The following is a 27,480-nucleotide window of genomic DNA, read 5'->3' on the forward strand; positions in this document are numbered from 1 at the left end:
ATTACTTTTTTTTAGTTTTTTTTTCTGTTATAGTTGATTTACATTGTTCTGCCAATGTCTGCTATATGGCAGTGACCCAGTCATACGTGTGTGTGTGTGTATACATTCTTTTTCCTGCATTGTCTTCCATCATCTTCCATCGCAAGTGACTAAATAGTTCCCTGTGCTATACAGCAGGATCTCATTGCTTATCCCCTCCAAATGCAACAGTTTGCATCTACTAACCCCAAGAGGGAGTCCATCCCACTCCCTCTTCCTCAACAACCATAAGTCTGTTCTCCAAGTCCATGTGTTTGTTGCTTTTCTGTAGAAAGGTTCATTTGTGCTGTACATTAGATTCCAGATATAAGTGATAATCATATGGTATTTGCTTTCTGGCTTGCTTCACTTAGTATGAGTCTCTAATTCAATCCATGTTGCTGCAAATGGCATTTTTTGTTCTTTTTTATGGCTGAGTAGTATCCCATTGGGCATATGTACCACAACTTTTTTTTTGTCTTTTTTTTTTTTGCTATTTCTTGGGCCGCTCCCGCGGCATGTGGAGGTTCCCAGGCTAGGGGTCGAATCGGAGCTGTAGCCACAGGCCTACGCCAGAGCCACAGCAACGCGGGATCCGAGCCGCATCTGCAACCTACACCACAGCTCACGGCAACGCTGGATCGTTAACCCACAAGCAAGGGCAGGGACCAAACCCGCAACCTCATGGTTCCTAGTCGGATTCGTTAACCACTGCGCCACGACGGGAACTCCCTGTACCACAACTTCTTAATCCCTTCATCTGTCAATGGACATTTAGGTTGTTTCCATGTCTTGGCTACTGTAAATAGTGCTGCAGTCAACATAGGGGTGCGTGTATCTTTTTGAATGAAAGTTTTGTCTGGATATATGCCCAGGAGTGGGATTGCTGGGTCACATGGTAGTTCTATGTTCAGTTTTCTGAGGAAACTCCATACTGTTTTCCATAGTGATTGTACCAATCTCTGACCATTCTTCCTCGGTCTCATCTCCCTTGTGATTATTGGACCCACCTGGATAATCCAGGATAATCTCCCTATTTTAGGGTCAGCTGTTTAGCAACCTTAATTCCATCTGCAACCTTTTAATGTTTGATCTAACATATTCACAGGCTGTTGGGATTAGGACATGGACATCTTTGGGGGAATATTATTCTGATTACCAGAGTCTGGAAATATATGGAGCTTTTCCTTTCTTAGTGGAAAACTGGTGAAAAAATTTAAAAGATGGAAAAGAAGCAAGGGGTTACCTAAGGCAATTTATAGATTCAGTGCAATTGGTATCAAAATACCAGTGGCATTTTTCACAGAACTAGAAAAATAATTCCAAAATTTTTATGGAAAACACAAAAGGCCCTGAATAGCCAAAGCAATATTGAGAAAGAAGAACAAAGCTGGAGGTATCATGCTCCCTGGTTTTAATCTATACTTCAAAGGTACAATAGTCAAAAGAGTATAGTACTGGCACAAAAAACATAGATCAATGGACAAGATTTATATCAACAAAAGGCAGCCTACCAAATGGGAAAAGATATTTGCAAGTGATATATCCAATAAGGGGTTAACATCCAAAAACATACAAGTAACTCATACAACTCATCAAAAAACAAACAACCCAATTAAAAAATGGGCAGGAGTTCCTTTTGTGTCTCAGTGGGTTAAGAATCCGATTAGTATCCATGAGGATGCAGGTTTGATCCCTGGCCTCACTTAGTGGGTGAAGGAATCCTCCGATGTTGCCTTGAGCTACGGTATAAATCACAGACGTGGCTCAGATCTGGCATTGCTGTGGCTGCAGCTGTAGGCTCTGATTCAGCCCCTAGCCTAACTTCCATATGCTGCAGGTGCAGCCCAAGAAAGAAAAAAAAAAATTAAAATTGGGCAGAGAATTTGAATAGACAGTTTTTCCAAAGACATACATAGACATGAAAAGATGCTCAGTATCACTAACATCAAGGAAATGCAAATCAAAACCACAATGAATTATCACCTCTTATCTATCAGAATGGCTAGCATCTAAAAGACAACAAATAACTGGTACTGGGAAAAGGAAACCCTATGCACTGTTTGGTGAGAATGTAAATTGGTGCAACCACTATGGAAAACAGTGTGGAGTTTTCTCAAAAAATTAAAAATAGAACTTCCATATGATATAGCAATTTCACTTCTGGGTATTTGCCCAAAGAAAACATAAAAGATATGTGTGTACCAATGTTCATTTCAGCATTATTTAAAATAGCTTAGATACAGAAACAACCTGTGTCCATCAATAGAGGAATAAAGATGTGATACATATATTATATATATATATATATATAAAACACATACACAATGGAATATTACTCTGCCATAAAAATGAATAAAATCTTGCTATTTGTGACAACATGGATAGACCTAGAGGGGTATTATGCTAGGTAAGTCAAACAAAGAAAAAGCTGTATTATCTCACTCATATGTGGAATCTAGAGAATAAAACAAAATAGGGAGTTCCCTTTGTGGCTTAACAGTTAACAGCCCAGCTAGGATCCAGGAAGATTCCGGTTGGATCCCCTGGCCTCGCTCAGTGGGTTAAGGATCCGCTGTTGCCGTGAGCTGTGGTGTAGATCACAGACGTGACTCAGATCCTGAGTTGTGGCTGTGGTATAGCCTGGCAGCTGTAGCTCTGATTCGACCCCTGGCCTGGGAACTTCCATATGCCGCAAGTGCACCCTAAAAAGCAAAACCTAAAAAACCCCCAAAAAAACAAAATAGACAAATAGATACAGAGCACAGGAGAGGGAGGAGGGTGAAATAGGTGCAGGGAATTAAGAGATACAAATCTCTATTTATAAGGGGTATACTATACAGCATGAAGAATATGATCAATAAGATTATAAAAACTTTGTATGGGGATAGATGGTTATTAGACAAATGGTGATAATCATTTCACATTGTATGCAAGTATCAAATCACTGTAGTACAACTGAAACAATACAAATCATTTTAAATCATAAAGATACAAGGTGAGCTTGGAAATGAAGGAGGAAGACAGGACCAGACAATGATGTGGGGGGTCAGAAACCTACTCTAAGCAGCTTTGATTAGAAAAGGAGACAGTATACAAGGAAAGAAGTTGCAGGAGGTGGGCCAGACGGAAGGGCTTGGGGGCAGCACGAAGCAGTCTTCTTAACATAGTGACTAGCAAACTGTTGTTGATAAATAGCATTTAAGGTGGGAGTGGTAGGTGTTCTATTAACACCTAGAGGTGTTATTACCATCTAGATTTAATAGAGGTGTTCTATTAAATTAAATCTATTAACCTATTAAATTAAATCTATCCCTACCACTCCCACCTTAAATGCTATTTAGGTGTTTCTGGTCCCAAAGAGAACAGGCTTGAATGAAAAATAAATGCTTGGGCATTTCCTGGAAATGAGATGAGTCAGGAAAAAAAGCAGTTGCTTGTACCTTTGAGGTAAGACAACATGAAGAGCTTTTCTCTCCCATTATCAATTCAACTTAAATGTCTGGTTTGGATCAATTTTGTGGCAACAGTAACTAAAGCCACCTCTATGGCTAGTCCCACAACAAAATGGAAAAGTACTATCTCCATTTAACAAATAAAAATAGCTTTTGAGAACTTCATTGTCCAAGGTGCCAACAAGTATAAAGTGATTGAATTGGGGCTTTTGTTTCTCTCAAAATTTTGTGTTTTATTATGCTAAAGTTCAACAATACACAAAAGTAGAAAGAACAACCCCTCTTGCCCCAGGCTACAATGGATCAGACACACTCCAAACTACTTTCTTCCTTCTGTTTGTTTGAAGGCTGTACCCTCAGCATATGGAAGTTCTCCAGGCCAGGATAGAATCATGCCAAGGCTGCCAGATCCTTAAACCCACTGCACCAGGCCGGGGATGGTACCCAAACCTCTGCAGTGACCAGAGCCACTTCGGTTGGATTCTTAGCCCACTGCATCATGGCAGGAACTCCTTCCTCACTCTTTTAAAGCTGATCTTAGCCATATTTCACCTCAGTATGTATTGCTAAAGCATTAAAAAACAAAAAAATTCCGTAACACATCTAAAATTTAGTAAGCCCCTAAATCTTGGATTTTTTACAGTTGGTTTTTTTCAAATCAAGATTCAAACAGTCCACACATTGCTTTTGATTGGTATCTTCCTCATGTCCATTTCACTTGCTAAGTACTCCCCTTTTTTTTCTCCCTATAGTTTATTTGAAGAAACTGGTTGCTGGTTTCTAGAACTGTCCCATATTCTAGATTTTGCTGATGGCATCCTCATGAACTATGCTTTAAACCTGGGTCCCTTAAGACTTCAAAGCCAAAACTCTCCTCACAAGGCCACTCTGTCTTTAGAACAGCATAAGGACCTATCTGCCAGGCTCTTTATATACTCCTACAACCTTACAAGATACTTATCCTTTCTTTTTTTCTTTCTTTTTTTTAATGTGATCCATCCCAGAGAACATGTCCCCAGTGATAAAGCTAAATGATGGAGTGGAGCCAGTTCTACAAGTCCAGCCAGCCTGCTTCCACAGCCGGTTTGCCCCTTGCCAGGTGGTTCCTATCACTGCATTAGGGATTGGTAATCTCAGTGTACACAGTGGATGGCAAGCTAATACGAATAGACAACTACCTCTGATATAAGAATTACCCATACCCTTCTAGAAATACAGGAAAGAAAGAAGACCAGCCAGCCATGGGAGGAGGAGCCAGTGTAATGGCTAGTCTTTATTGGAAGAAACTTGCCAGCGCATCTTGAGTGTGTTAGTGCAGGGGCTCAGTGGGCCAGCTGGTGCGACACCAGCTTATAATGGGTTCCACAGCTGGGGCATCGCTGGGTCTCGCCTTTGTGCACCCAGAACCAGATGACAGTACTGTTGTCTTCTTCACCTGAAAGAACATAGGTGGTTGAAAGCTATCCAGCCTAGAAGAGGGGACTTTCAACATTAATCTCTTCTCTTCAGACACCTCTGAGACACAAAATTATGGCTGACACTGCCTAACAGGGTGTCTAGCAAAGGAGAAATACAATAAACACTTTCTAGATGAATACTCCTTCCTCATACTGCCTTTCCAATAAGGCAGTATTTTTTTCTTTTTTGCTATTTTTTTTTTTTTTATTAGGGCTGCACCTAATAAAAACAGCATATAGAAGTTCCCAGGCCAGGGGTCAAATCAGAGCTGCAGCTGCTGGCCTATGCCACAGCCCCAACACCAGATCCTTAACCCACTGAGCGAGGCCAGGGATCAAACCCACATCCTCATGGATATTAGTGTCTTGTTCATAACCCACTAAGCCGCAACAAGAACTCTCAATGAACCAATATTATTTATGTTCCAGGCCTCTCTCCCGTAAGGATCACCTACTCAAGCAGAGGGGTATGAGAGGGCCAAGACCCTTATAACAACTTATTTATACACACACAAAGCACAAGATATGAAAGAGCTTACAGACCTGTATAGTGGGCTATATTAAATGGGTAAGAAAATAGTGTTGAGGTACTTACAGATGCAGCCCACTATCCGCTTGTTGGTGATGGAGGGGACTAAATTAGGGTCTTCCTTGGTACCTGAGGCTGCCTTTGGGGCAAGTATATTGTATGGGTCCTGAAAAGACAAAATAAGAATCCATTATGCCAAATGACTCCTACCTTCTAGGGGTTAGCGGTATTGTTCCCACATGCCAGGTTTCCAGGATCAGTGAGGCCCAGAGAGGAGACTACTCTGATCCCATCCAAAACCATAAACTCCTAAGAAGACATATAAAGTTTCTCCTCACCAGTCCCTTGCGGGCGGCCATCATGACCTCCCTCTCCAGCCCAGTCGCCTGCTCCTCATCAGTAGGAACACCACCTGAAGAAAATATGGTAATTACCATGTCGTCTGAAATGATCACGATGGAAAATGCACATACGCAAACTGCTGCATATAGTTTTAGTGGGCTTATTGTCCCCTAAAGACCGGAGTCATGATACCCGAAAGTGGCAACATGGGGTGATCTTCACTTCCTTCGGCCACGGAGGCCGTTTTTCGACACATTTTTTTCCTAAAAGCAGGTTAATCAGAGTCCTAGTGGAATACATCCAACTTGAGATACGCGCGGGTCTAAGGAGGGGCTTAGCCCCACCCCCCATGTCCTGGCTGCAATCCCTGCCCATCAAGGTCATCTAGCATTTCAGTTAAGGATTCTTTGGCAGCGGGGTCAGTCTGGTGGTCGGCAGCAACGGCGGCCCAGGGTAACAGGGAGACGCCTGTGGAGCCTGAGGCCTTCGGGGCCAAGGGGCAGCCACTGCGGCCGCGAGGTACTGAAGGCTGTCCCCCGCCCCGCTGCCCCCACCACCCCGAGAGAGCAATGGCACGGGTCCCTGGCGCGCCGGGGGGGCCTAGTACCTCCAGATGCCATAGACCGCACAACGGCGACTCCATTGGGACCTCGGGCCCTCAAGGTCTGCGCGGCTAGCGCTCCAGCTCCACGGAGTAACCTTGAAGCCATCACGCCCGCTACAAATACCAGCACTTCCGGTAACAGGCTCCTGAGGTGCAGGGACTTCCGGGGGAGGGCTGCTTTCTGCGCAGAGTCCGCCTTCCGCTTCCTCCGGCCCCTAGACCGCCCCCCTCACGTGACTCCTCGGGGCGGCGGGGGGGGCGTTGGGGCAAGGCCTGCGCTTGCGCACCTGTGCCTCACTGCCCCGCCTTGCAGCCCCGAGGGCATGGAGGCGGTCACGGTTTCAATTGCAGGCTTCTGGGGGCTTTGCCCTTTAGTAACGCTCGGATTTGGTGCAACTCGTTTTACTTCCGTGGGACTCAGTGCCCCGCAGGTCAATGGAAAACCACGCTGGAGCCGATAGTTGTGCCGAGTAAACGTGGAGCCTGCTGACGGAAAACATTAAGCCTGCGTCGCTCAAGATACTTGCTGGATCCCAAAAGGTCCAAATTTAGGAGTAGGCTAGTTGTGGTGCTGGTTCACCTGGCCGTTTGTGAGCCACTGCGAACTTGTAACCCAGCCTAGGAGAACTTGAGCAGGAGCTCCCCGCAGTCCTAACGTCAGCTTCTTGTTACGGTGGTTTTGAGGTGATGAGGTTCAGGCCTGAGGCGAGGCTGGGGTGGCAGGGGAAGGGACGGTCAAATTGTGGGCCCTTCCTGGGAGCCAGGCCCTTGATGATATGGGGTAAGGTAAAGGGGTGGTTGCATTGGGAGGCTGTTAATTAAGAAGTTAAGGGAGGGAAGCAGGAAGCGGAGTTGGTGACGGGAAATGGAGCTCCAGCTCCAGAACGTACTGGGGCGAGTTCTCTTGTTTAAAACTGAAAACTTTTTGGCCTGTTTTTTGGTTTTGGCCCGGGTCTACAGCATGTGGAAGTTCCCCGGCCAGGGATGGAACCCATGCCAAAGGAGCGACCCAGGCTGCTGCAGTAGTACTGCTCGGTCCTTAACCTGCTGCACCACAAGAGAACTCCTAAAAGCTGAAAATGTCTTCTGTAGCCGCCCCCATTGCCCCGCAAGCTGAGGTGTGCAAGTTTCTGTAAACGCTGCCTTGTATGGATGGGCTCCTAGGAACTAGTTCCTGCTGTCGGTGTAGCCCTGTTACAGACTGGCTGCATGCAGCATCTTTTTCCCTATTGGGTAGAAAATTCTTTCACAACAGAAATTTTGCTCTATTCATCTTTGGATTCTCTGCCTTGCAGAGGTCTGACATATGGGATCAAGTAAGTTTTAGTAAGTTTAATTCTTGGTGAGAATATACAGAATCAGTATTGAGGGCCTCTCCTGGCCCATTGAGGTAAATTTGAGGTAAATTGGGAAGGGTTGAAATCCCAGGTATTCCCACTCGTACTGTGCAGGTTATATTTTCCAAAGGATCTGGTGGAGCATTCCTTCACATGAGCACAGCTGGTCTTTGTGGCTGCCCCTCCATCAAGAAGAAAATCATCTGTAAAGCCAAAGATGGTTTTGTTTTTTTTCCCTGGTCTTGTGGAAGTTCCCAGGCCAGGGATCTGGTGGCCTATGCTACAGCTGTAGCAATGCCAGGTCCTTAACCTGCTGTGTCACAAGGCAACTTCTGGCCAAAGATGACTTGATCCTCTTTAAAGGTGGGCTTTGCTTTGAATGGCTTCCGCTGTTACTCCCTTCACCCTTACCTTCACTGCAACCCCTCCAAATTAAATTGGAAAAGAATTGCTGTAAGTCCTAGCAATGTTCCCCAAGAATCTGTAGTTGATTTGTACCTGTGCTTAAATGTTTAATGCTAGAAAAAAAAGCATCTGGTCTTGGGAACAGGTGTTCTGGGATGGAAACCCACCAGCTAACTCAACCTTTTTTTTCTTTTGGACTCCATTTCCCCGTCTTAATTGACCACTCTTCCCTAAGAAACACCTACTAACCCGACTCTCAGCAGACTAGTGAGAAATTCAGTTCTGCCTGATCATAAGATGGCTTATGGCTATAAAGTGGAAATAGAGTTTAGGCTTGTTTCTCGATCTCCCAGGAGCCTTGCCTAATTGCCTGGGATTATTCAGCCTATGCAGGTGAGCTCCAGTAGTGAGGCCAGGTTCTGGGCCAACCGAACCCACACCCTGCTGCCTCCCAGCTCCTACCACCCTCCCCTTGCACCCATATCCCTGAACGTCTCCTTGAGAAACAATTTGGCTTAGAAAACAGTCTCCCACTGCTTCCTGCTCCATCATCTTTGCCAAAACCGTAAACTTGTATTGAGTATTATTTTTTACTTTTGTGGAATAAATCTTAGTGGTCAAAACAAATGCTCATTGTAATAAGTCAGACAACATATATGTTTAAGGAAAATGTTAATTGTTAACAGTTTTGTGTTTATCTTTTTTTCTCCTTTGTATCTGCCAGAGTTTTTCAACTTTAGTGCCATTGACATCTTGGACTGGAAAATTCTTTGCAGGATGTTGAGGGGGGAGGTGCTTTCCTGTGTGCATTACAGGATGTTCAGCATCTATGTCATTAGCACTCCCCAGTGGTGACAACCAACAATTTCTTCAGCCATTATCACATGTCCCCCGGAGGGCAAAGACATCTCTGATTGAGAATCATTACTCCTTTTGCCTATAGCTATTTTCGAACAAATGCCCATAGATGGCCTGTTTCTTAAAAATATACAGAAATGTAGGAGTTCCCGTCGTGGCTTAGTGGTTAACAAATCCGGCTAGGAACCATGAGGTTGCAGGTTCGATCCCTGGCTTCACTCAGTGGGTTAAGTATCCAGCATTGCCGTGAGCTATCGCAGCTCGGATCCCGCATTGCTGTGGCTCTGGTGTAGGCCATCGGCTACAGCTCCAATTGGACCCCTAGCCTGGGAACCTCCATATGCCGCAGGAGCGGCCCTAGAAAGGCAAAAAGACAAAGAAAAAAGAAAAAAAATATATATGTATATATAAATGTAAATATAAAATAGAAAAACATCACTGCTCTACAGATTATGAGTAAGTTGCTTGTTCCAATTTAAAATATTTTGTGGTTGGAGTTCCCATTGCGGTGCATCGGAAATGAATCTGACTAGGAACCATGAGGTTTTGGGTTCAATCCCTGGCCTTGCTCAGTTTGTGAAGGATCTGGCATTGCCGTGAGCTGTGGTATAGATCACAGATGCAGCTTGGATCCTGCATTGCTGTGGCCATGGCGTAGGCCAGCAGTTGTAACTCCAGTTTGACCCCTAGCCTGGGAACCTCCATACGCTGTGGGTGCAGCCCTAAAAAGCAAAAAAAAAAAAAAAATTTGTGGTCATCACAGATCAATAGGTAGAGATCTTACTCATTTTATGTAATTGCTGCATAACATTCCCTACTATGAAAGTACTACCTATAAGTTTATCCAGACATTTTCCCTGTGATGAATACTGAGATGGTTTCTATTTTTTTGCCTCTCAAACGATCAAGAGGGGCAATGCACATCTGTAGTCCTGTATTCTGGAGCCTCCATTTCTGAGGAATAGGGTCAGAGGGTGTGTGTATCTCAAACATAGCAATAAGTTGTGCCAGATTGTTTTCCCCAAAGTTTAGAGCAGTTTGTGCCACCAGGAGGGCATGTGAGTGCCAGTTCTTGCCTCCACAAGTGAGGGTCATCTGCCTTTTGTCAGGTCTTCCCACAGTTGGATGAAAAATGAGATGCTCTTGGACTTTGCAGTTCTGTTCCCTGACCTCTAAGGCAGCTGAGCTTCTTTTTATAAGTTTCTTGATTATTTTCATTTCCTCGACTGCTGGGCTCAGTTTCATTTTCTTTTCTTTCTTTTGCTTTTTAGGGCTGCACCCTCAGCATGTGGAGGTTCCCAGGCTAGGGGTCTAATCGGAGTTGTAGCCACAGGCCTGCACCACAGCCACAGCAACTCAGGATCCGAGCCGTGTCTGTGACCTATACCACAGCTCACCGCAATGCCAGATCCTTAACCCACTGAGCAAAGCCCAGCATCGAACCTGCGTCCTCGTGGATGCTAGTCGGGTTTGCTAACCGCTGAACCACTACGGGAACTCCTGACATAGACATTTTTTAATTGGCTATTATTTTGGTAGATAGTTTATGTAATTGATTTGCAGAGACTCTGAATGTTAGGAGGGGTATATTGAATCCATTCCAGGGGCCAAGGCTGGTCACTATGCAAGAGCAAAATGAAACATGGTTTCTGCTTTCAATCCATCACAAAAAAGTGGAAGGTGGAGGCTGTTCTTCACTTGGGCCAAGTTCACAAAAGCTTGAAGGGATGGGGTCAAAAAAAGGACTTAATCTGCCTATCTGTCACCGGAAGCAGCAGCAGCTCTGACGGGACCACAGAGGCCCCAACCTCTTACAAAAGCAGATGTAGGCCAGTTTTTAATTATAACAGATTAGGGAGACGGTTGCTGTGAGAAGGCATGATCCATCCTGCATCATCCAGGGGCAGCTCAGAGCCCTGGAGCCCCCTCAGGGAGGCCTGAGGATGAGGTGACAAAGTGGCTCAAGCTCTGGCATGCTTCTGGAGGCCAGGACCCTTCTGGCAGAAAAGCCAGGTCAGAACAAACCAAAGATTTTTGTGCAGATGCTACAAATCCAAAATAGGTCACCTGGAACTGCTGTCAGCATGGAGCTGGGCTGGGGATCTGAGGAGGCTTCTTGATTAAAGTATGTGTGTATAATATTAAAAAGGAGTGTATCTAAGGTGTGTGTGTGTGTAAGAAATAAAAGCAGTCTGGTGAACCAGGGCACCTCACACAGGAGAACCGTGAATTTCTGCCCTTCCTCCTCCCAGGACCCTTCTCTCACCCACTGATCCCCCTGTCCAGACCCACGGAGCTCCATTTATTCTTGCAGGGGGGAACCTGAGCCAACCTGGGAAGTCCCAGGATTCCTCTCTTCCTCTCCCTGCCCCTCTTCTTCCTCCCCCTCCTCCACCCCCATCCTGCTGGGCCAGCCCATGGGATCTGTTTTTCCCACGTCACTTCCCAAGTCACTAAACCACATGGAAGAGGTTAGGACTGTTTGGTGAGGGGTGCTCAGGGTTTAGGGAGCCCCAAGGTGGAGGGAGGATCAGGGATGGCCTCCATGGGATGCTCTGAGCACCTGGTGACAGCTGTAGCAGCAGGAGGCGCTACATCACAGCCAAAGGCTGGCAGGGAGGGCAGGTGGAGGGGCCCACTTGCCCGAGATCTCACTCCTCCCACCCTCCACGCTGCCTAACTGGCAACCACAGGGCAAGAGAGTCCCTTGATGTGGGCGATGGAGGTCAGCCCCTCAAGCAGAGAGAGCAGGGAGGGGGTGGAGGGTGGACATGGAGGGCCAAGCAAGGAGCAACCAGCATGGTTCCCTGCAGATGGCTCTGCCATACTGTCACTGACATTCTTAGTTCCTTGCTTCCTTGCCCACTGGTCCCAGCACTCAATTTTCTCCACCAAGTTTTCTGCATTCCTGCTTCCAATGTGGAAGAATTTGGCAGTTCTTTAAAGAGTTAAACATAGAGCTGCCATGCAACACAGCAATTCCATTCCTTTACAGATATACCTCCAGAGAACCGAAAACCTGTGTCCACACAGAAACTTACACATGAGTATTTACAGTGGCATTATTTGTAATAACCCAAAGGTGGGCATAACCGTATTGATGAACCAAGAGTTCATCAATGGATGCATAGATAAACAAAATGTGGAATATCCATACAATGGAATGTCATTCAGGTATTTATAACATTGAAATACTAATACATGCTACAACATGGATGAGCTTTGAAAACATTATGATAAATAGAAGGCAGACAAAAGACCACATATTGTTATGATTCTATAAATAGAACATGTCCAGGGTAGGCAAATTCAGAGACAGAAAGTTGCCAGGAGCTAGGGGAAAAGGGGAATGGAAGTGATTGCTAATGGACACAGATTTTTCTATTGAGAATTAGTGATAATGATTGCAAAACCTCACGCATAAACTAAAAAAGTCACCGAATTGTATATGAATTTTATGGTATACAATTATATCTCTGTTTTTAGAATTAACAGGAAGGAAGGAAAGAAAAAAAATGTCCATCTCACACATTTCCCAGGGTAGTTGTGAGGGTCAAATAAATTAACAAGTGGGAAGCGGCTGTGCTGGCTTTGATGCTGACAGGGTGGTTGTGTAGCCGCCTTTCTCTCCCACCAAAGTGTAAGCTCCTCCGAGCAGAACCTCCTGGAACTCATCTCTGTCCTTGCCTGATCCAAGTGCTGAGCATACAGTCCAGCACATAGGAAGTATCCAGCAAATCCCAGTTAACTCCATAAAAGACAGTTATGCTGCTATTGCAAGCTGATGGGAACACTTTATAGATTCACACACATAGATGTGAATATATTCAACAAATACATTGATGAATCCACAGGGTTATTGGGACAATTCATCTGAACTGGACACATGTTCAGCTCAGAGAAAGCAGAACTGTCAATGACGGATCTTCCAAAAGGTTCTTCTCCCCAAATGACATCAGAGAGCCTGAGCTCAAATCATCTTCCCTTTTTTTTCCTTTTAGGGCCACACCTTTGGCATATGGAAGTTCCCAGGCCAGGGGTCAAATCAGATCTGCAGCTGCCAGTCTACGCCACAGCCATAGCAACAGAGGATCCAAGCCACATCTGTGACCTACACCATAGCTCAGGGCAACACCAGATCCTTAACCCACTGAGCAGGGCCAGGGATCAAAGCCAGCCTCATCCTCATGGATACTAGTCAGATTCATTACCAGTGAGCAACAATGGAAACTCCTCAAATCATCTTACAAAATACAGGTCTTGGGGATTAAGATGGTGGAACAAAAGGACTCGAGCTCATCTGCTCTAATAAAAACAACAAAATTACAACCAAATGCTGAACAACCTTCAACCAAATGGACTGGAAACTTTCAAAAAGATACCCTACTCCAGAAGACAAAGAGGAGGCCACATCAAGAGGTAAGAGGGACGATTACGTGATATAAGCAACCCCGTACCCGACAGGTGGGCAGCCCACAGACTGGAAAGTAACTTTATCACAGAGACTCACCTACAAGAGTAAGAATTCTGAGCCCCACATCAGGACCCCACACCTGGGGATTTGGTATTGGGAGAAAGTGCTCCTGGAGCATCTAGCATTGAAGGCCAGTGGGGCTTGTGCACAGGAGCTCCATGGGAGTGGGGGAAACAGAGACCCCATTCTTGAAAGGCACACACACGCTTTCATGTGCACTGGGTTTCACGGCAAAGCAGAGGCTCCATAGGAATCTGAGTCGGACCTGATTGCAGTTTGTGGAGGACCTCCTGGGAAACAGGAGTGAATGTGGCTTGTTGTGGGGGAAGGACATTGGAGGTAAAGACCTCGGAATATTCATCAGTGTGTTTTCCTCTCAAGGCGGCTGTTTTGGGAAAATCTGGCCCCACCTATCAGCTCTGAGAAGCCCCAGACCAAACAATAATCCAGGTGGGATCACAGCCCCACCCATCAGTAAACAGGCTGCCTAAGAATCCCCCCAGGCACACAGCTGCCTCTGTCTCACCCAGAGACAAAGCCCCACCTACCCGTGGGCAGGCACCAGTCCCTCCCGTCAGGAAGACTATAGCAAGCCCTTCCCACCATACTACTGCCTCAAGGGGGGCAGACACCAGAAGTAAGAGAGGCTACAACTTTATTGTCTACAAAAAGGAGACCACATCAAAAACCTATAAAAATGAAAAGACAGAGAACTATAACTTGGATAAGGGAACAAGAAAAAAAACGAGAAAAACAGCTGAGTGATCTGGAGATTATCAGCCTCCAGGAAAAAGACCTTAGACTGATGATGCTGAAGATGATGCAAGATATTGGAAATAAACTGGAAGCAAAGATTGATAATTTACAGCAAATATTGAGCAAAGAAATACAAAATTTAAAACTTAAGCAAGCAGAGATGCAAAATACAATAACTAAAATAAAATATAGTTCTGAAGAATAAACAAAATAAAACAAAACAAAACAAAAAAAGCATGGAGAAGTGACACACCAGGGAGTCCATAGTAGGTACCTTTATTTATTCCGCTCCTCGAATCTCAGTGCAGTCAGTGGTCTTGCACAGCATCACCCACACTGGGTTTTGTTTGGATATTATATACTTCATATACTGGAATAACTTCATTTTAGACCTCACCCCCTGAATTCTCTGTGGACTCTAAAAATTGACATGGTTTCCAACGGGGCTCACTGTGGGGCCACTCATCCTGTTAATGGGATCCATCCTCTAGGCTGACACACTGGGGTTCCCCTCCCAACTTTCCCTCCTGGTGGTCAGTGGTTCTTCCTCAGCAATAGTCCCCAGGGCAGCCCCTGGAGGGGCTTAGCCATAGACTCCCACATGCATTCTGGTAACTACTTTTCTTGAGACTCCAGTTCCCAGCTCCTTCCAACTCTGTTTGGCCTCTGCTCCTTCAGCACTGAATCAGATAAGGGGTTTCCTTAGCCTGGCTAAGTAAGGTCCTTGTCAAGCTGGCTGTCACCTGTGAATTCTGTACTGTCCCAATGATAAGCAGCATTCACTTCCTCAAATGCAACATTTGCATTCATGTCTTGGCATATTCTGTTCCCTTTTGCTTGAATACTTTCTCCTTTTTTTTTTTTTTTTTTTTTTTTTTAAGGACTGCAACCTAGGCATATGGAAATTCCCAGGCTAGGGGTTGACTCAGAGCTGCAGCTGCCGGCCTACACCACAGCTCACAGCAATGCTGGATCCTTAACCCACTGAGCAGGGCCGTTTCGTTACCACTGAGCCCAAACGGGAACTCCTTTTTCCTCCTTTTGGAAGTTGCAAATTCCAACTCACATTTCAAGACTAGGGGCAAATGCACCCTTGCCAGTGAGGTTATCAGACTACCCCCGCTACCCCCCACAGGGTGTCATCCCACTCCTGTGTGCTCCAGAAACACCAGGCACACCTCTATTATGGGGTTGATTGCACTGCATAGTAATTATTTTTTTTTTTTTGGAGTTCCCGTTGTGGCACAGCAGAAACAAATCTGACTAGGAACCATGAGGTTGCCGGTTCGATCCCTGGCTTCACTCAGTGGGTTAAGGATCCTGCGTTGCTATGGCTGTGGCATATGTAGTACGGCAGCTATAGCTTCAATTGGACCCCTAGCCTGGGAACCTCCCATATGCTGCAAGTGTGGCTCTCAAAAGCAAAAAACAAAAAACGTACCCAAGAATAATTCTTTTCAGAATGTAAATGTTTCTAATTTTACCTCTTCACAGAAGGTAGAGGGCACTGTTACTATGCTCATCTTTCAGAAGAAGAAACTGAGGCTTGGAGGCCACCTGCTGGTCCAGGGCCATTCCCTGGGTTATGAGAGCCAGAGTTTAGGCCCAGGGCTCACCTCACTGCTGGCCTGTGTTTCCCCACATCTCCCAGGGTTTAGCCTTCACTTTTGGAACCTGTTGTCCTACCTGTTCGTGTGCAGCCTCTGTGTTCTTAAGGCCCTCAACATTCTTCCCAGAGGACTTTGGAGAAAGAAAACGAGGTTTGTCTAGCAGGGCTGTTTCAGGTGACTCAGGGACTACAAGAGAGGGCCCTGCAGGGCCTGGCCATGTGCAACTGAGGACCTGCCTCCTTTTCTTCCTTCTCTTCCACGTCCTCTGCCTGGGATCTCCTTGGGACCACCTGCTGTGTGTCCCCAATCCTAGTGACTTGATTTCTTAGCCCGGTTTAAAAACTGTGTTCCCCGAGTTCCCTTGTGGTTCAGCAAGTTAAGGATCTGGTGTTGTCACTGCAGCAGCTTGGGCTGCTGCTATACCTCCAGTTCAATCCCTGGTCTGGGAATTTCCGAATGTCATGGGTGCAACCAAAAAATCCCAAACAAACAAACAAAAAACAAACCAAACGGTGTTCCTAAGAGTCCTTTGAATAGTGACTCCAATGATGGGATTGACTCAGGGGAACTAGCCTTGCTCATTCCCAAGTCATGCCATATGAGGAGCTGCTTATTTTCCCAAAAGTTGGCCTGGAGTGACACTTTCAATTATTCATCTACAGCTTCTACTTCATGTAATTTTCATTTATTGATCATTTAGTAGGTGCTAAATATGCTATATACATTGCCATTCAATCCTTTTTAATAACCCTACAAAAGGGAAATTAGAGGTTAGGGAGGTTAAGAAAGTTGCCCAAGTTACCCAGCTGCTAGTGGCCCAGACTGAACTCCATTCCTTACCTCTTCCTCCACACTACACTGATTTCAAAAGAGTTACTAGAGAAAAGATTAAAAAAATCAAAACCACAAAGAGGAGGAAGTGTCAAATTTTGGCCAAGAGGGCTAATGTGATTATGTGAATAAATATTAAATCTGTCTCTGAGATTCTTGGAAGTAAGAAACAAAGTTGGGGAGTTCCCGTCGTGGCGCAGTGGTTAGGGAATCTGACTAGGAACCATGAGGTTGCGGGTTTGGTCCCTGCTCTTGCTCAGTGGGTTAACGATCTGGCGTTGCCCTGAGCTGTGGTGTAGGTGCAGACGCGGCTTGGATCCCGCATTGCTGTGGCTCTGGCGTAGGCCGGTGGCTACAGCTCCAATTAGGCCCCTAACCTGGGAATCTCCATATGCCGCGGGAGTGGCCCAAGAAATAGCAAAAAGACAAAAAAAAAAAAAAAGGAAACAAAGTTGGGAGGGGGCATGAAAGGCTACATGCCTCTCTATATAATATAGAATCTTCATGGTAGAAGGAAATAAAACTTTTCCCTTGGAGTTCCCATCGTGGTGCAGCAGAAACGAATCTGACTAGGAACCATGAGGTTGCAGGTTCGTCCCTGGCCTTGCTCAGTGGGTTAAGGATCTGGAGTTGCCGGTCAGCTGTGGCGTAGGTCGCAGACGCGGCTCGGATCCCCCGTTCCTGTGGCTGTGGCAGGCCAGCAGCTGCAGCTCCAATTCCAGCCCTAGCCTGGGAACCTCCATATGCGCCAGTGCGGCCCTAAAAAAAAAAAAACAAAGACAACACGTAGTTTTTAACTGATGACAGGGCTGGCTGAGGATAAAGAGAAATAATGCATGTAAACGGCCCCCGTCGGTGCCAGGCCCAGGGTCTGGCTCAAGCAGTATTGAGTGTGAACCTGAGGGCCAATGTTCTCCAAAGCGCCTGCACACAGACTCACATGGACATTCACACACACTCAGATACACATGCCCACGAAAGCAAAACATGGCGAACAATAATCATGGATAGTAGTTATGAACTGAGTGTTCTCAACACAGGCCTGTAGCGTCTCAACTTTAAAAAGAAGCAAAGCGATAGGAAGGCACGGTCTGTTCTGCAATCAAAGTTTGATGCCACCCCTTTCAGTCCCTGTGCTTTTCTTGGCAAATGGCCTTTTCCCTCTGGGCTTCTATGTCCTCACCTGTAAAATGGAAGCCGTAGTGCCCAGGTGAGGAGGGTTCAGCGATTTACTCTGGGGTAAATGGGAAATGCGAGCGGCTGCGGAAAACAGCCTGGGTGCCTGCCGCCCGCACACTAGGGGGCGCGCCCGTGGTTATGCACGCGGTGGGGGGCTGCGCATGCGCAGGGGCTGGGCACCTCCTAGAGCCGGGCGCTGGACGGCTGTTGCCGGCGAGGTCGACGTCGAGGTGCTGAAGGTCCCGCTGGCCCTGGAGGTAGGGACCTGCGCCTGTCCCGCACTCGCCCACGGGTCCCCCATCCTTCACCCCCATAGTCCCAGAGGCCTGTGCCCACTTCTTTTCCCCGCTGTTTGGCTCCGTCCCCTGCCACCTCCCGGCCTTGAGGGGGGACCTGCCCTGCCCCCTACTCCCCGTGGCGTGGGCTGCGGATGCGTGCGTGGTCCAGCACCTCGGGAAGGGAGGGAGTGCTGGCAGCCCCATTTTACAGCTGAGGAAATGGAGCCTGAGGGTCCTCGAGGGGCACATGGTGGCCGCACAGAAAGGTCCTTCTGGGATTCTAGTGGGTCCCAAGCCGGGAGTCGGTGAGCTCTCCTCCTGTCTTAGGCTTTCATGGGTTCCTTTGTTCCATATGTGTGTTTGCGTTTTACTCTGATCTGGGCACAGGGCTGGCCCTCTTCTCCCTGGGTGGCACAGTCACCAAGGCATGGTTTACTTTGTTGGGTTGGAAATCTCTTAAGACTAATTTGGAATTGGTTTATGTTTTGGTTGATTTGGTAGTTTGTTGTTGTTTGTTTTTCATGTTCCCCAGACCACAAAGGGTCGCTGCTGTTTTTCTTTCCAGAAGGGCTTTCTCTTCCCATCCCCTGTCCAGTTTGATGAATGTGCGTTTTATGATACTGGAGACTGTTTGGCTGTTCCTTGTGGATGAAACTCATCTCATCCTCTTTCACATTGTGAGCTGAGCCCTTGCTGACCAGAGCCTCTGCCCTCACTAACATTCCTGAGCTATTAAATATTTGTTTAAAAGGACCAGACATAGAGCATAGTGTTAGGAATAAGGCATCTTGAAGAAGTGGAGTTCATCAAAACATGATAGTTCTAGAGTTACCGTTGTGGCTCAGTGGGTTAAGAACTTGACATAGTGTCTGTGAGGATGTGAGGACACAAGTTCGATTCCTGGCCCCTTGGTGGGTTAAGGATCCAGCGTTGCCATGAAGTGTGGTGTAAGTCGCAAACACGGCTGGGATCTGGTGTTGCTGTGGCTGTGGTGTAGGCCTGCAGCTGCAACTCCAATTCAGCCCCTAGCTTGGGAACTTCATTGCCACAGGTGTGGCCCTGAAAAAAAAAAAAAAAGGACAGTTATAATATTCTGAGTTTATCTTGGATCTTTTTACATCAAGGTTCAAAGCACTTTGGATTCCATAATTGTAAGTCGTGACTGCCACACTTATTTATTTTCTTTTTCTTATAGCCAGGAAAGTAAAAGAAAAAAATGGGTTATGTATCATAATCACACTGTGAGACTGTGATGGAGAGTGGGAGAGGCTGGGAATGGGGGCTGAACTTAAAGCTTTGGGCTTGGTTATGTAGGATTTGGGAGGGGTGTACTAACCCTGCAGGGAGACGCATTAGGTCGATAGACCCCCAGTCCCAGGGCTGGACTGGAGAGAAGGGAATGTAGCTGGAGCAGGGAGCTGTGCTCTGAGGTGGTTTCAGTCCTTACACTGGAAAAAGTATGAGTGAGATGGAGGAGGAACGGGCTCTGGCTGGTCAACTATTGGTGGCTTGGGAGGGAGATGGTAGAAGAAGTAACGTTTAGGCAGTAAATGTTCTCCCCATTGACTGGAGTAGGGTTTTGACATGGTCGCTTTTGTCCCCTCATGTGTGCCTGTCTTGACACCTACCTAGCAACATAGCTCTCAGAGCATGTCAGACCAACCACAGTTACCATTTTTAATTGTTTCTAGGATGCATCTCTGTTCACATTTTAACAACTTAGTGCAGAGCCCGATCCTGCAGTTGGTGGTGTCTTCCTCTGTGCCACAATCAGTTGGCAGCTTTTTGTCTTAGTGGCACAGAAAGTTGTAGTTCTCTTAAAATCAGTGTCATCTTAGCTCTGATGAAGTGCAGTAGTCAGCTGTGACCTTGGTCTAGTAATTGCAGGTTTCAGAGTGGGAGACCCAGGCAGAAATGATGATATGTTATCAGACTGTACTTTTCTACTGTGGTTCATTTCTTCTTCTTTGAAAATGCTAATGTTGGAAGTTCCCTTGTGGCTCAGGGGATTAAGGATCTGGTGTCATTGCAGTGGTTTGGGTTGCTGCTCTTGTGGGTTTGATCCCTGGGAATTTCCACATGTCGTGGGCATAGCCAAAATAAATAAATAAATAAAATAAAATAAACTCAATTTTAAAAAAAAGAGAAAATGCTAATGTTTTCAAGGAACTTGAGGGAGGGTATTGTTAAGAGCCAGGAACAACAGGTGCAAGTATGAAAAGTGTAATACTTCATGGGCTGGAGAGGGAAGAAACAGCTAGTAGATGTGTCTCTTTTAGAAAGTGTAGAGTGATACCTTTGAGTGACACATGCTTTGTGCTGGCCTCACTTGGCTGCCCGCTGGACAGGCCACCCTGGCCCGTGAGCCTGCTAACAACCAGCCAGTCTGAGTACCCCTTTGGGGACACTGGGGCCCAGGCTCCATCATCTGTTGGAGTCTTGGTGACCCTGGGTCTGTCCCTTGGCAGATACATCCCGCTGTGCTCAGCACAAGGCCTGACAGACACATCAGAGATGCTAAAGTGGGTTATGCTGAGCTGTCCTGGACAGTTTGGGGCAACTTGTCCTCCTGGTGCCTAGGTCAGTCTTCATCTGGTAGGAATGAAGTTCTGGTTCATGGTTCAGTTCCTCGCCCTCAGTCCTCTGTGTAGCTGCTTTGCAGGTTACTGGTTTTGTGAGCTAACCTGGGGACCTTATTTCTCTCCAGTCCCCCCTTTCTTATTTCTAACCCTTGGCTTTCAGAATGAGCCCTTGGGACCTAGTCCACTTACACATTAGAACCTGTTCCTTGTCAGCTCCCTTGGTGACCTTGCTCCCAGGAAGCCTCAGTAGTTAAGCCCAGGATAGTAGGATCCCAGCTGGTGCAGCAGGTCGTCTGTGCTGGATTGGGTGTTTAAACAGGTGAGCAGGTCCAAGCCTGGGGAGAGCTACAGAAGTGAGTGAGAATCTCCTGGAAAAACAGGCCAGTTTTTTCTCCAGTGGGAACATGGCTGGATCCCGGGGCCCTCAGGATCTGCCAGCTTTAACCCTTGCTCCCCACCCACACCCTGGCTGACTTTGTGTGCTCCTTCTGGAATGAGATGCTTTGAATCAGCCTGCACCAGGATTGTCTGGGGTTGGTTTGTACAAGAGTGGAGACTTTTAGGAGAGTTGTTCTCTCTTCTTTGGCTCTCTTTCAGGCCTTCACAGGGAACAGGTACATGTTGCTTGAGGATCTAGCCACTGGTTGTACCACCACATATTTGCCAGTTTTGTTTTTTTAATCTTTGAGTGTGATTTTGGGGATATTTTTATGGTAAAGTTCTGATGATATTCCAGGTTTCAGTTTTATTTGTGAAAAGTACTGGTTATTACTGTAAGATTTTTGCAAGATTTGAAACTGTTAAAAATATGCAGCCACTATGGAAAACAGAATGGAGGTTCCTCAGAAAACTAAATATGGAATTACCATATGACCCAGCAGTCCCACTCCTAGGCATATATCTGAACAAAACTATAATTCAAAAAGCTTCATGCACCCCAATGTTCATAGCAATACTACTTAACAATAGCCAGGACATGGCATCAACCTAAATGTCCATCAGCAGAGGAATGGATGAAGAAATGTTATATATATATATACACCATGGAATATTACTTAACTATAAAAAAGAATGAAATAGTGCCATTTGCAGCAACGTGGATGGACCTAGAGATTATTAAACTAAGTGAAGTAAGCCAGAAAGAAAAAGACAAATTTATGATATGACTTATATGTTGAATCTAAATATGATGCAAATAACTTCTGCTGTGGCATAACAGGATTGGGATAGGCAACATCTTGGGTGCACCAGATCACAGGTTCAATCCCTGGCCTAGCACAGTGGGTTAAGAATCTGGTGTTGCCGCAGCTGCAGTTTAGGTCGCAACTGCAGCTCGAATCTGATCCCTGGCCCGGGAAATCAATATGCTTTGGGGCAGCCAAAAAAAGAAAAAATAAAATAAAATATGACACAAATGACCCTATCTACAAAACAGGAATGGACTCACAGACATAGAGAACAGACTTGTGGTTGCCATGGGGGAAGGGAGTTGGGGAGGGATGGACTGGGAGTTTGGGATTAGTAAATGCACACTATTACATTTGAAAGGGATAAACAGCAAGGTCCTACTATATAGCACAAAGAACTATATTCAGTATCCTGAAATAGGATATTGAAAAGAAATATAAAAAAGAATGCACATATATATGTATAACTGAATCACTTTGCTGTATATCTGAAACTAATATAACATTGTTTGGGTTTTTTTAATTTACTAATTAAATTTATTTTTAAATTTTATTTATTCTTGTCTTTTTTGGGGAGGGTTGCATATGGAGGTTCCCAGGCTAGGGGTCTAATCAGAGCTGTAGCTGCCGGCCTACACCGCAGCCACAGTAACGCCAGATCCAAGTTGCGTCAGCTACCTACACCACAGCTCACAGCAACGCCAGATCCTTAACCCACTGAGTGAGGCCAGGGATCAAACCCACAACTTAATGGTTCCTAGTCGGATTCGTTTCCCTTGTGCCATGACGGGAACTCCCCGAAATTATTTTTTTAATGCTTTTTATTTTTTCCATTATAGTTGATTTACCATGTTCTGTCAATTTCTACTGTACAGCAAAGTGACCCAGTCATACATACATGTATATATATATTCTTTTTCTCACATTATCCTCCATCGTGTTCCATCGCAAGTGACTAGATATGGTTCCCTGTGCTATGCAGTAGGATCTCATGGCTTATCCACTCTACATGCAATAGTTTGCATCCTTAACCCCAGACTCCCAGTCCATCCCACTCCCTCACCCTCCTCTCCCCCTTGGCTGCTAATATAACGTTGTAAATCAACTATACTCCAATATTAAAAAAAAACTAAAATAGGAGTTCCCGTTGTGGCGCAGTGGTTAACGAATCCGACTAGGAACCATGAGGTTGCGGGTTCGGTCCCTGGCCTTGTTCAGTGGGTTGACGATCCGGCATTGCCGTGAGCTGTGGTGTAGGTTGCAGACGTGGCTCGGATCCCGTGCTGCTGTGGCTCTGGCATAGGCCGGCGGCTGCAGCTCTGATTCGACCCCTAGCCTGGGAACCTCCATAAGCCGCAGGAGTGGCCCAAGAAATACCAAAAGACAAAAAAAAAAAAAAAAAAAAAAAAAAAAAAAAGTTGTGGTGGGAGTTCCCGTCGTGGGTCAGTGGTTAATGAATCCGACTGGGAACCATGAGGTTGCGGGTTCGATCCCTGGTCTTGCTCAGTGGGTTGACAATCCAGCGTTGCCGTGAGCTATGGTGTAGGTCGCAGACATGGCTCAGATCCTGCATTGCTGTGGCTCTGGTGCAGGCTGGGGCCTACAGCTCCGATTAGACCCTAGCCTGGGAACCCATATGCAGTGGGAGCAGCCCTAGAAAAGGCAAAAAGATTAAAAAAAAAAAAAAAAAAAAAAAGAAGCTGTGGTGTAGTTACGTGATGGAATGCCCTATAATAATGAAAATAAATAAACAGCTGTGATATACAATAACATGGATGAATCTCACATGCATAATGTTGAGCAAAATATAATCAGACACAGAAGAGTACAAAATGTATGATTTCATGTATTTTAAGTTCAAGAACAAACAAAATAATTGATGGTGATAGAGGCAGAATATTGTTACCTTTAGGATTATTGATTGAAGGAGGTATGAGGGACCTTCTAGAGTGTGAGAAATGTTCAGTATTTTGATCTGGGCGGTGGTTACATGTATGTATATAAATTCATCAAACTCAGCACTTAAGATTTGTGCATCATATCTAAGTTATACACCATTAAAATTAAAATGTGTCATGTGGATTGTAGATCCAAATATGAATTGTAAGTGATAGAAATTCTAAAAGTTGGAGTTCCCATCGTTGCTCAGTGGTTAACAAATCCAACTAGGAACCATGAGGTTGCAGGTTCGATCCCTGGTCTTGCTCAGTGGGTTAAGGATCTGGCGTTGCCATAAGCTGTAGTGTAGGTTGCAGAAGCGGCTCCGATCCCCAGTTGTTGTGGCTGTGGTGTAGGCCGGCGGCTACAGCTGCAATTAGACCCCTAGCCTAGGAACCTCCATATGCCACAGGAGCGCCCAAGAAATAGCAAAAAGACAAAAAAAAAAAAAAAAAAAAAAGGAAGGAAGAAATTCTAAAAGTTGACATAAAAGAATGTGTTCACGGAATCCCCTAGTGGCCCAGCGAGATAAGGATCTGGTGTTGTCACTGCTATGGCTCAGGCTTGATCTCTGGCCCATGAATTTCTGCATGCTGTGAGTGTGGCCAAAAAAAAAAAAAAGAATGTGACTTTGAGTAGGGGAAGATTTCTTAATAGGACACAGAATGCTCTATTTTAGGACACTGAAAAGCAGTGTCGATCAGCTAGGGTACATTAAACTTAAGAACTTCTCTTCATAAAAGCATACCATTAAGAGAGTGAAAAGGGAGTTCCCGTCGTGGCGCAGTGGTTAACGAATCCGACTAGGAACCATGAGGTTGCGGGTTCGTCCCTGCCCTTGCTCAGTGGGTTAACGATCCGGCGTTGCCGTGAGCTGTGGTGTAGGTTGCAGACGCGGCTCGGATCCCGCGTTGCTGTGGCTCTGGCGTAGGCCGGCGGCTACAGCTCTGATTCAACCCCTAGCCTGGGAACCTCCATATGCCGAGGGAGCGGCCCAAGAAATAGCAACAACAACAACAAAAAGACAAAAAAAAAAAAAAAAAAAAAAGAGAGAGTGAAAAGGCAAGCCATTATGGGGGAGAAAATTTGCAGCAGGTGTTAACAGACAGAGGGTTCATCTTGAGAGTATATGAAGAATGCCTACAGATGAAGAAATCATGAAAATGACAGGTCAATAGAAAAATGGATAGCAGGCACAATGGAGTAGAAAAAGGTGCTCAATTTCACTGTAATTGGGAAAATTCAAATTGAAAAATGCAGCGAGAAACCAATACATACCTCCTAGCATGGTGAACACTTAAAACACTGACAATCTCAAGTTTTGGCAAGGTTGAACGCAGGGAACTGATAAATGGCATATAGGAGGGTAAATTCATTTTACTGCTTTGGAACCCTTTGCCTTTTCTACCACAAATGGACTACCTGTTCCAGTGCCCCATCAATGTGACACCCAGGGGCATTCCTAACAGAAATGTGTGTGATTGTGTGTGTGGCTGTGTGTGTACAAAAGGCAAGTACAAATATTGTTAAGTGTTCATGGAAGCATTATTCGCAATAGTCAAAAACTGGAGACAGTGAAGATGTCCATCAGTAGTAGAAGAGTTGAGCCTCTATTCATACAGCAAAACAGTGCAGATCTGTGAAAATGAGCACTCTTGGGAGTTTCTGTTGTGGCTCAGCCATAACGAACCTGACTAGTATCCATGAGGACGCTGGTTCGATCCCTGGCCTTGCTCAGTGGGTTAAAAGATCCAGCATTGCCATGAGCTGTGGTGTAAATTGCAGACATGGCTCGGATCTGGCATTGCTGTGGCTGTGGTGTAGGCCAGCAGCTGCAGCTTTGATTTGACCCCTAGCCTGGGAACTTCCATAAGCCACTGCAGGTGTGGCCCTAAAAAGCGCCCCCCCCCAAAAAAAAAGAGAAGAAAATGAGCACTCTTAAACATAACACTGAACAAAAGAAGTCAGACAAAAGGGATCTGTATTCTTTGATTCATTTATGCTTTATCCAAAAAACAGGCAAAGTGAATCTATGTAACACTTTAGGGCAGAGGGTGGGAGTCCTGACTGGGAGAGTGTGAAGAAGACTCTGGGGTGCTAGAATATACTATTTTTATGACTTAGGTCAAGGTTCCCTGGGTGTGTTCAATTGGCGGAAATTCATTATGCTGTTTCTTACCCTAGTACCCTTTTCTGCATGTATATCATCCTGTAAAGATGATCAGTTTGATTTGTGCTGAGTGTAGTGATGTTTGATATCTTATACTGCATATCACAGTGGACTGAACCATGTCTCACCCCCTACATTCTTGCATTGAAGCTCTCACCCCCAATGCGATGGTATTTGGAGATGGGGCCTTTGGGGGTTATTAGGGTTAGATTAGGTCATGAGGGTGGGGTCTCATGCAGAGATTAGTGTCCTTAGAAGAGGAAGAGTCCAGAGCACACACCTGCTTGCTTTCTCTCCCTCTGCCCACTCCACGGTGAGCACACTGCACAATAGCGGCCTCCCCTAAGACACGAGTAAGGCCTCAGAATGTAACCTACCTTGCTAGCACTCTGACCTTGGACTTCTAGGCTCCAGAGCTGTGAGAAATAAATCTGTGCTTTAAGCACCCCCAGTCTTTGGCATTTTGGTAAGGCAGGCCCAGCTGACTGAGGCACAGGTAGATATACAATAGCATCAACCACCGAATTTTCTGAGTGTCCTCCAGGGCTGGTCTCTGGACTGGGCGCTAAGGTAGCAAGACAATGCTTCCTCTGTGCTCTCAGGTGACTCAGGAAGAGCATGGACTCCCCAGTGTTATGATGAGGGGGGAGAAGAGGGGCTGAGAGACTATGCAGCTTCCTCAGTCAGCTAGGGCACCCCTCACCCATGGTTCCGCCCTGCCCTCCTTCCGGAGCCGTGACTGCAGAGCTGTCAGGACCCAGAGCATGCTGCTTGTTGTGATCTTGAAATTGCAACTGGACTGGAACAAAGGCTGTGCTGTGTTCCTAAACTTAGTGAGTCCAGCATTGTTCGGAAGACACAGAAAGCACTTGTGCTCAAAAAAGAAACTGATTTCGAAAGGAGAATATATACTCCCCTCCTCCCCCTCCTCCCCCTCCCCCATTGCATGCAGCAGCTTTGTCTGCATGGGATTGGTCTCTATATCAGCAATTTCTGATTATTTTATTTTCTGTCTTGGTTTAGGGCAGTTTTCTTATCTTTGGCAAATGTTCTAGACTCAACTTTGTACTATGAACCCCTAATAAAAGTGCTTTTAGGAGTCCTCTTGTGGTGCAGTGGGTTAAGGATCCAGCATTGTCCCTGCAATGGCTCAGGTCCCTGCTGTGGCGTAGGTTTGATCCCTGGTCTGGGAACTTCCACATGCCGCAGGCAAAGCCAAAAAAAAAAAAAAAAAAAACGGTGTTCTTTAAAATTAGAGTAGCTCTATTCCCCTGCCCCACAAATTCCCAGAAGTTGTTATCATTCACACAGAATATTTCTGGGAGATTTTAGTGATACTTTTTACTGTTTGTGTTTCTTTTCCTTCTCGATTCTTGATCAGCATCTACAGTGTGAGCTTTGACCATGTTTCCCAGTTGCTAAACTCCTTGGTCCTCTTGGAAGCTTCAACTTCATTGACAGTGGTTACCT

At 45.8% G+C, this 27,480-nt stretch overlaps 1 protein-coding gene and 1 non-coding gene across 2 annotated transcripts in view; one reads left to right on the forward strand and one right to left on the reverse strand.

Moving 5' to 3' along the window:
• Positions 4,716 to 6,526, reverse strand: COX5B (mitochondrial cytochrome c oxidase subunit Vb). The gene is made up of 4 exons (NM_001007517.1): positions 6,409 to 6,526; positions 5,798 to 5,871; positions 5,526 to 5,625; positions 4,716 to 4,908 (listed from the first exon to the last, which is right to left on the reverse strand). The coding sequence occupies exons 1-4, from the start codon at positions 6,509 to 6,511 to the stop codon at positions 4,796 to 4,798; spliced, it is 390 nt and encodes a 129-aa protein (NP_001007518.1). The 5' UTR covers positions 6,512 to 6,526; the 3' UTR covers positions 4,716 to 4,795.
• Positions 18,037 to 27,480, forward strand: part of FAM178B — a 102,776-nt gene continuing 93,332 nt past the window's right edge. The window contains exon 1 of the transcript XR_001307605.2: positions 18,037 to 18,112. This is a non-coding gene — a transcript (family with sequence similarity 178 member B). The remainder of the gene's footprint in view (positions 18,113 to 27,480) is intronic.

This window comes from Sus scrofa, chromosome 3 (assembly GCF_000003025.6).
Source record: "Sus scrofa isolate TJ Tabasco breed Duroc chromosome 3, Sscrofa11.1, whole genome shotgun sequence".
NCBI lineage: Eukaryota > Metazoa > Chordata > Mammalia > Artiodactyla > Suidae > Sus > Sus scrofa.

Coding starts and splice junctions, on each gene's coding strand:
- COX5B (NM_001007517.1), bottom strand. CDS start 6,511: ATGGCTTCAAGGTTACTCCGTGGAGCTGGAGCGCTAGCCGCGCAGACC. Junction 5,872..6,408: donor GCGGTCTATGGCATCTGGAG/GTACTAGGCCCC, acceptor TATTTTCTTCAG/GTGGTGTTCCTACTGATGAG. Junction 4,909..5,525: donor GCGGATAGTGGGCTGCATCT/GTAAGTACCTCA, acceptor ATGTTCTTTCAG/GTGAAGAAGACAACAGTACT.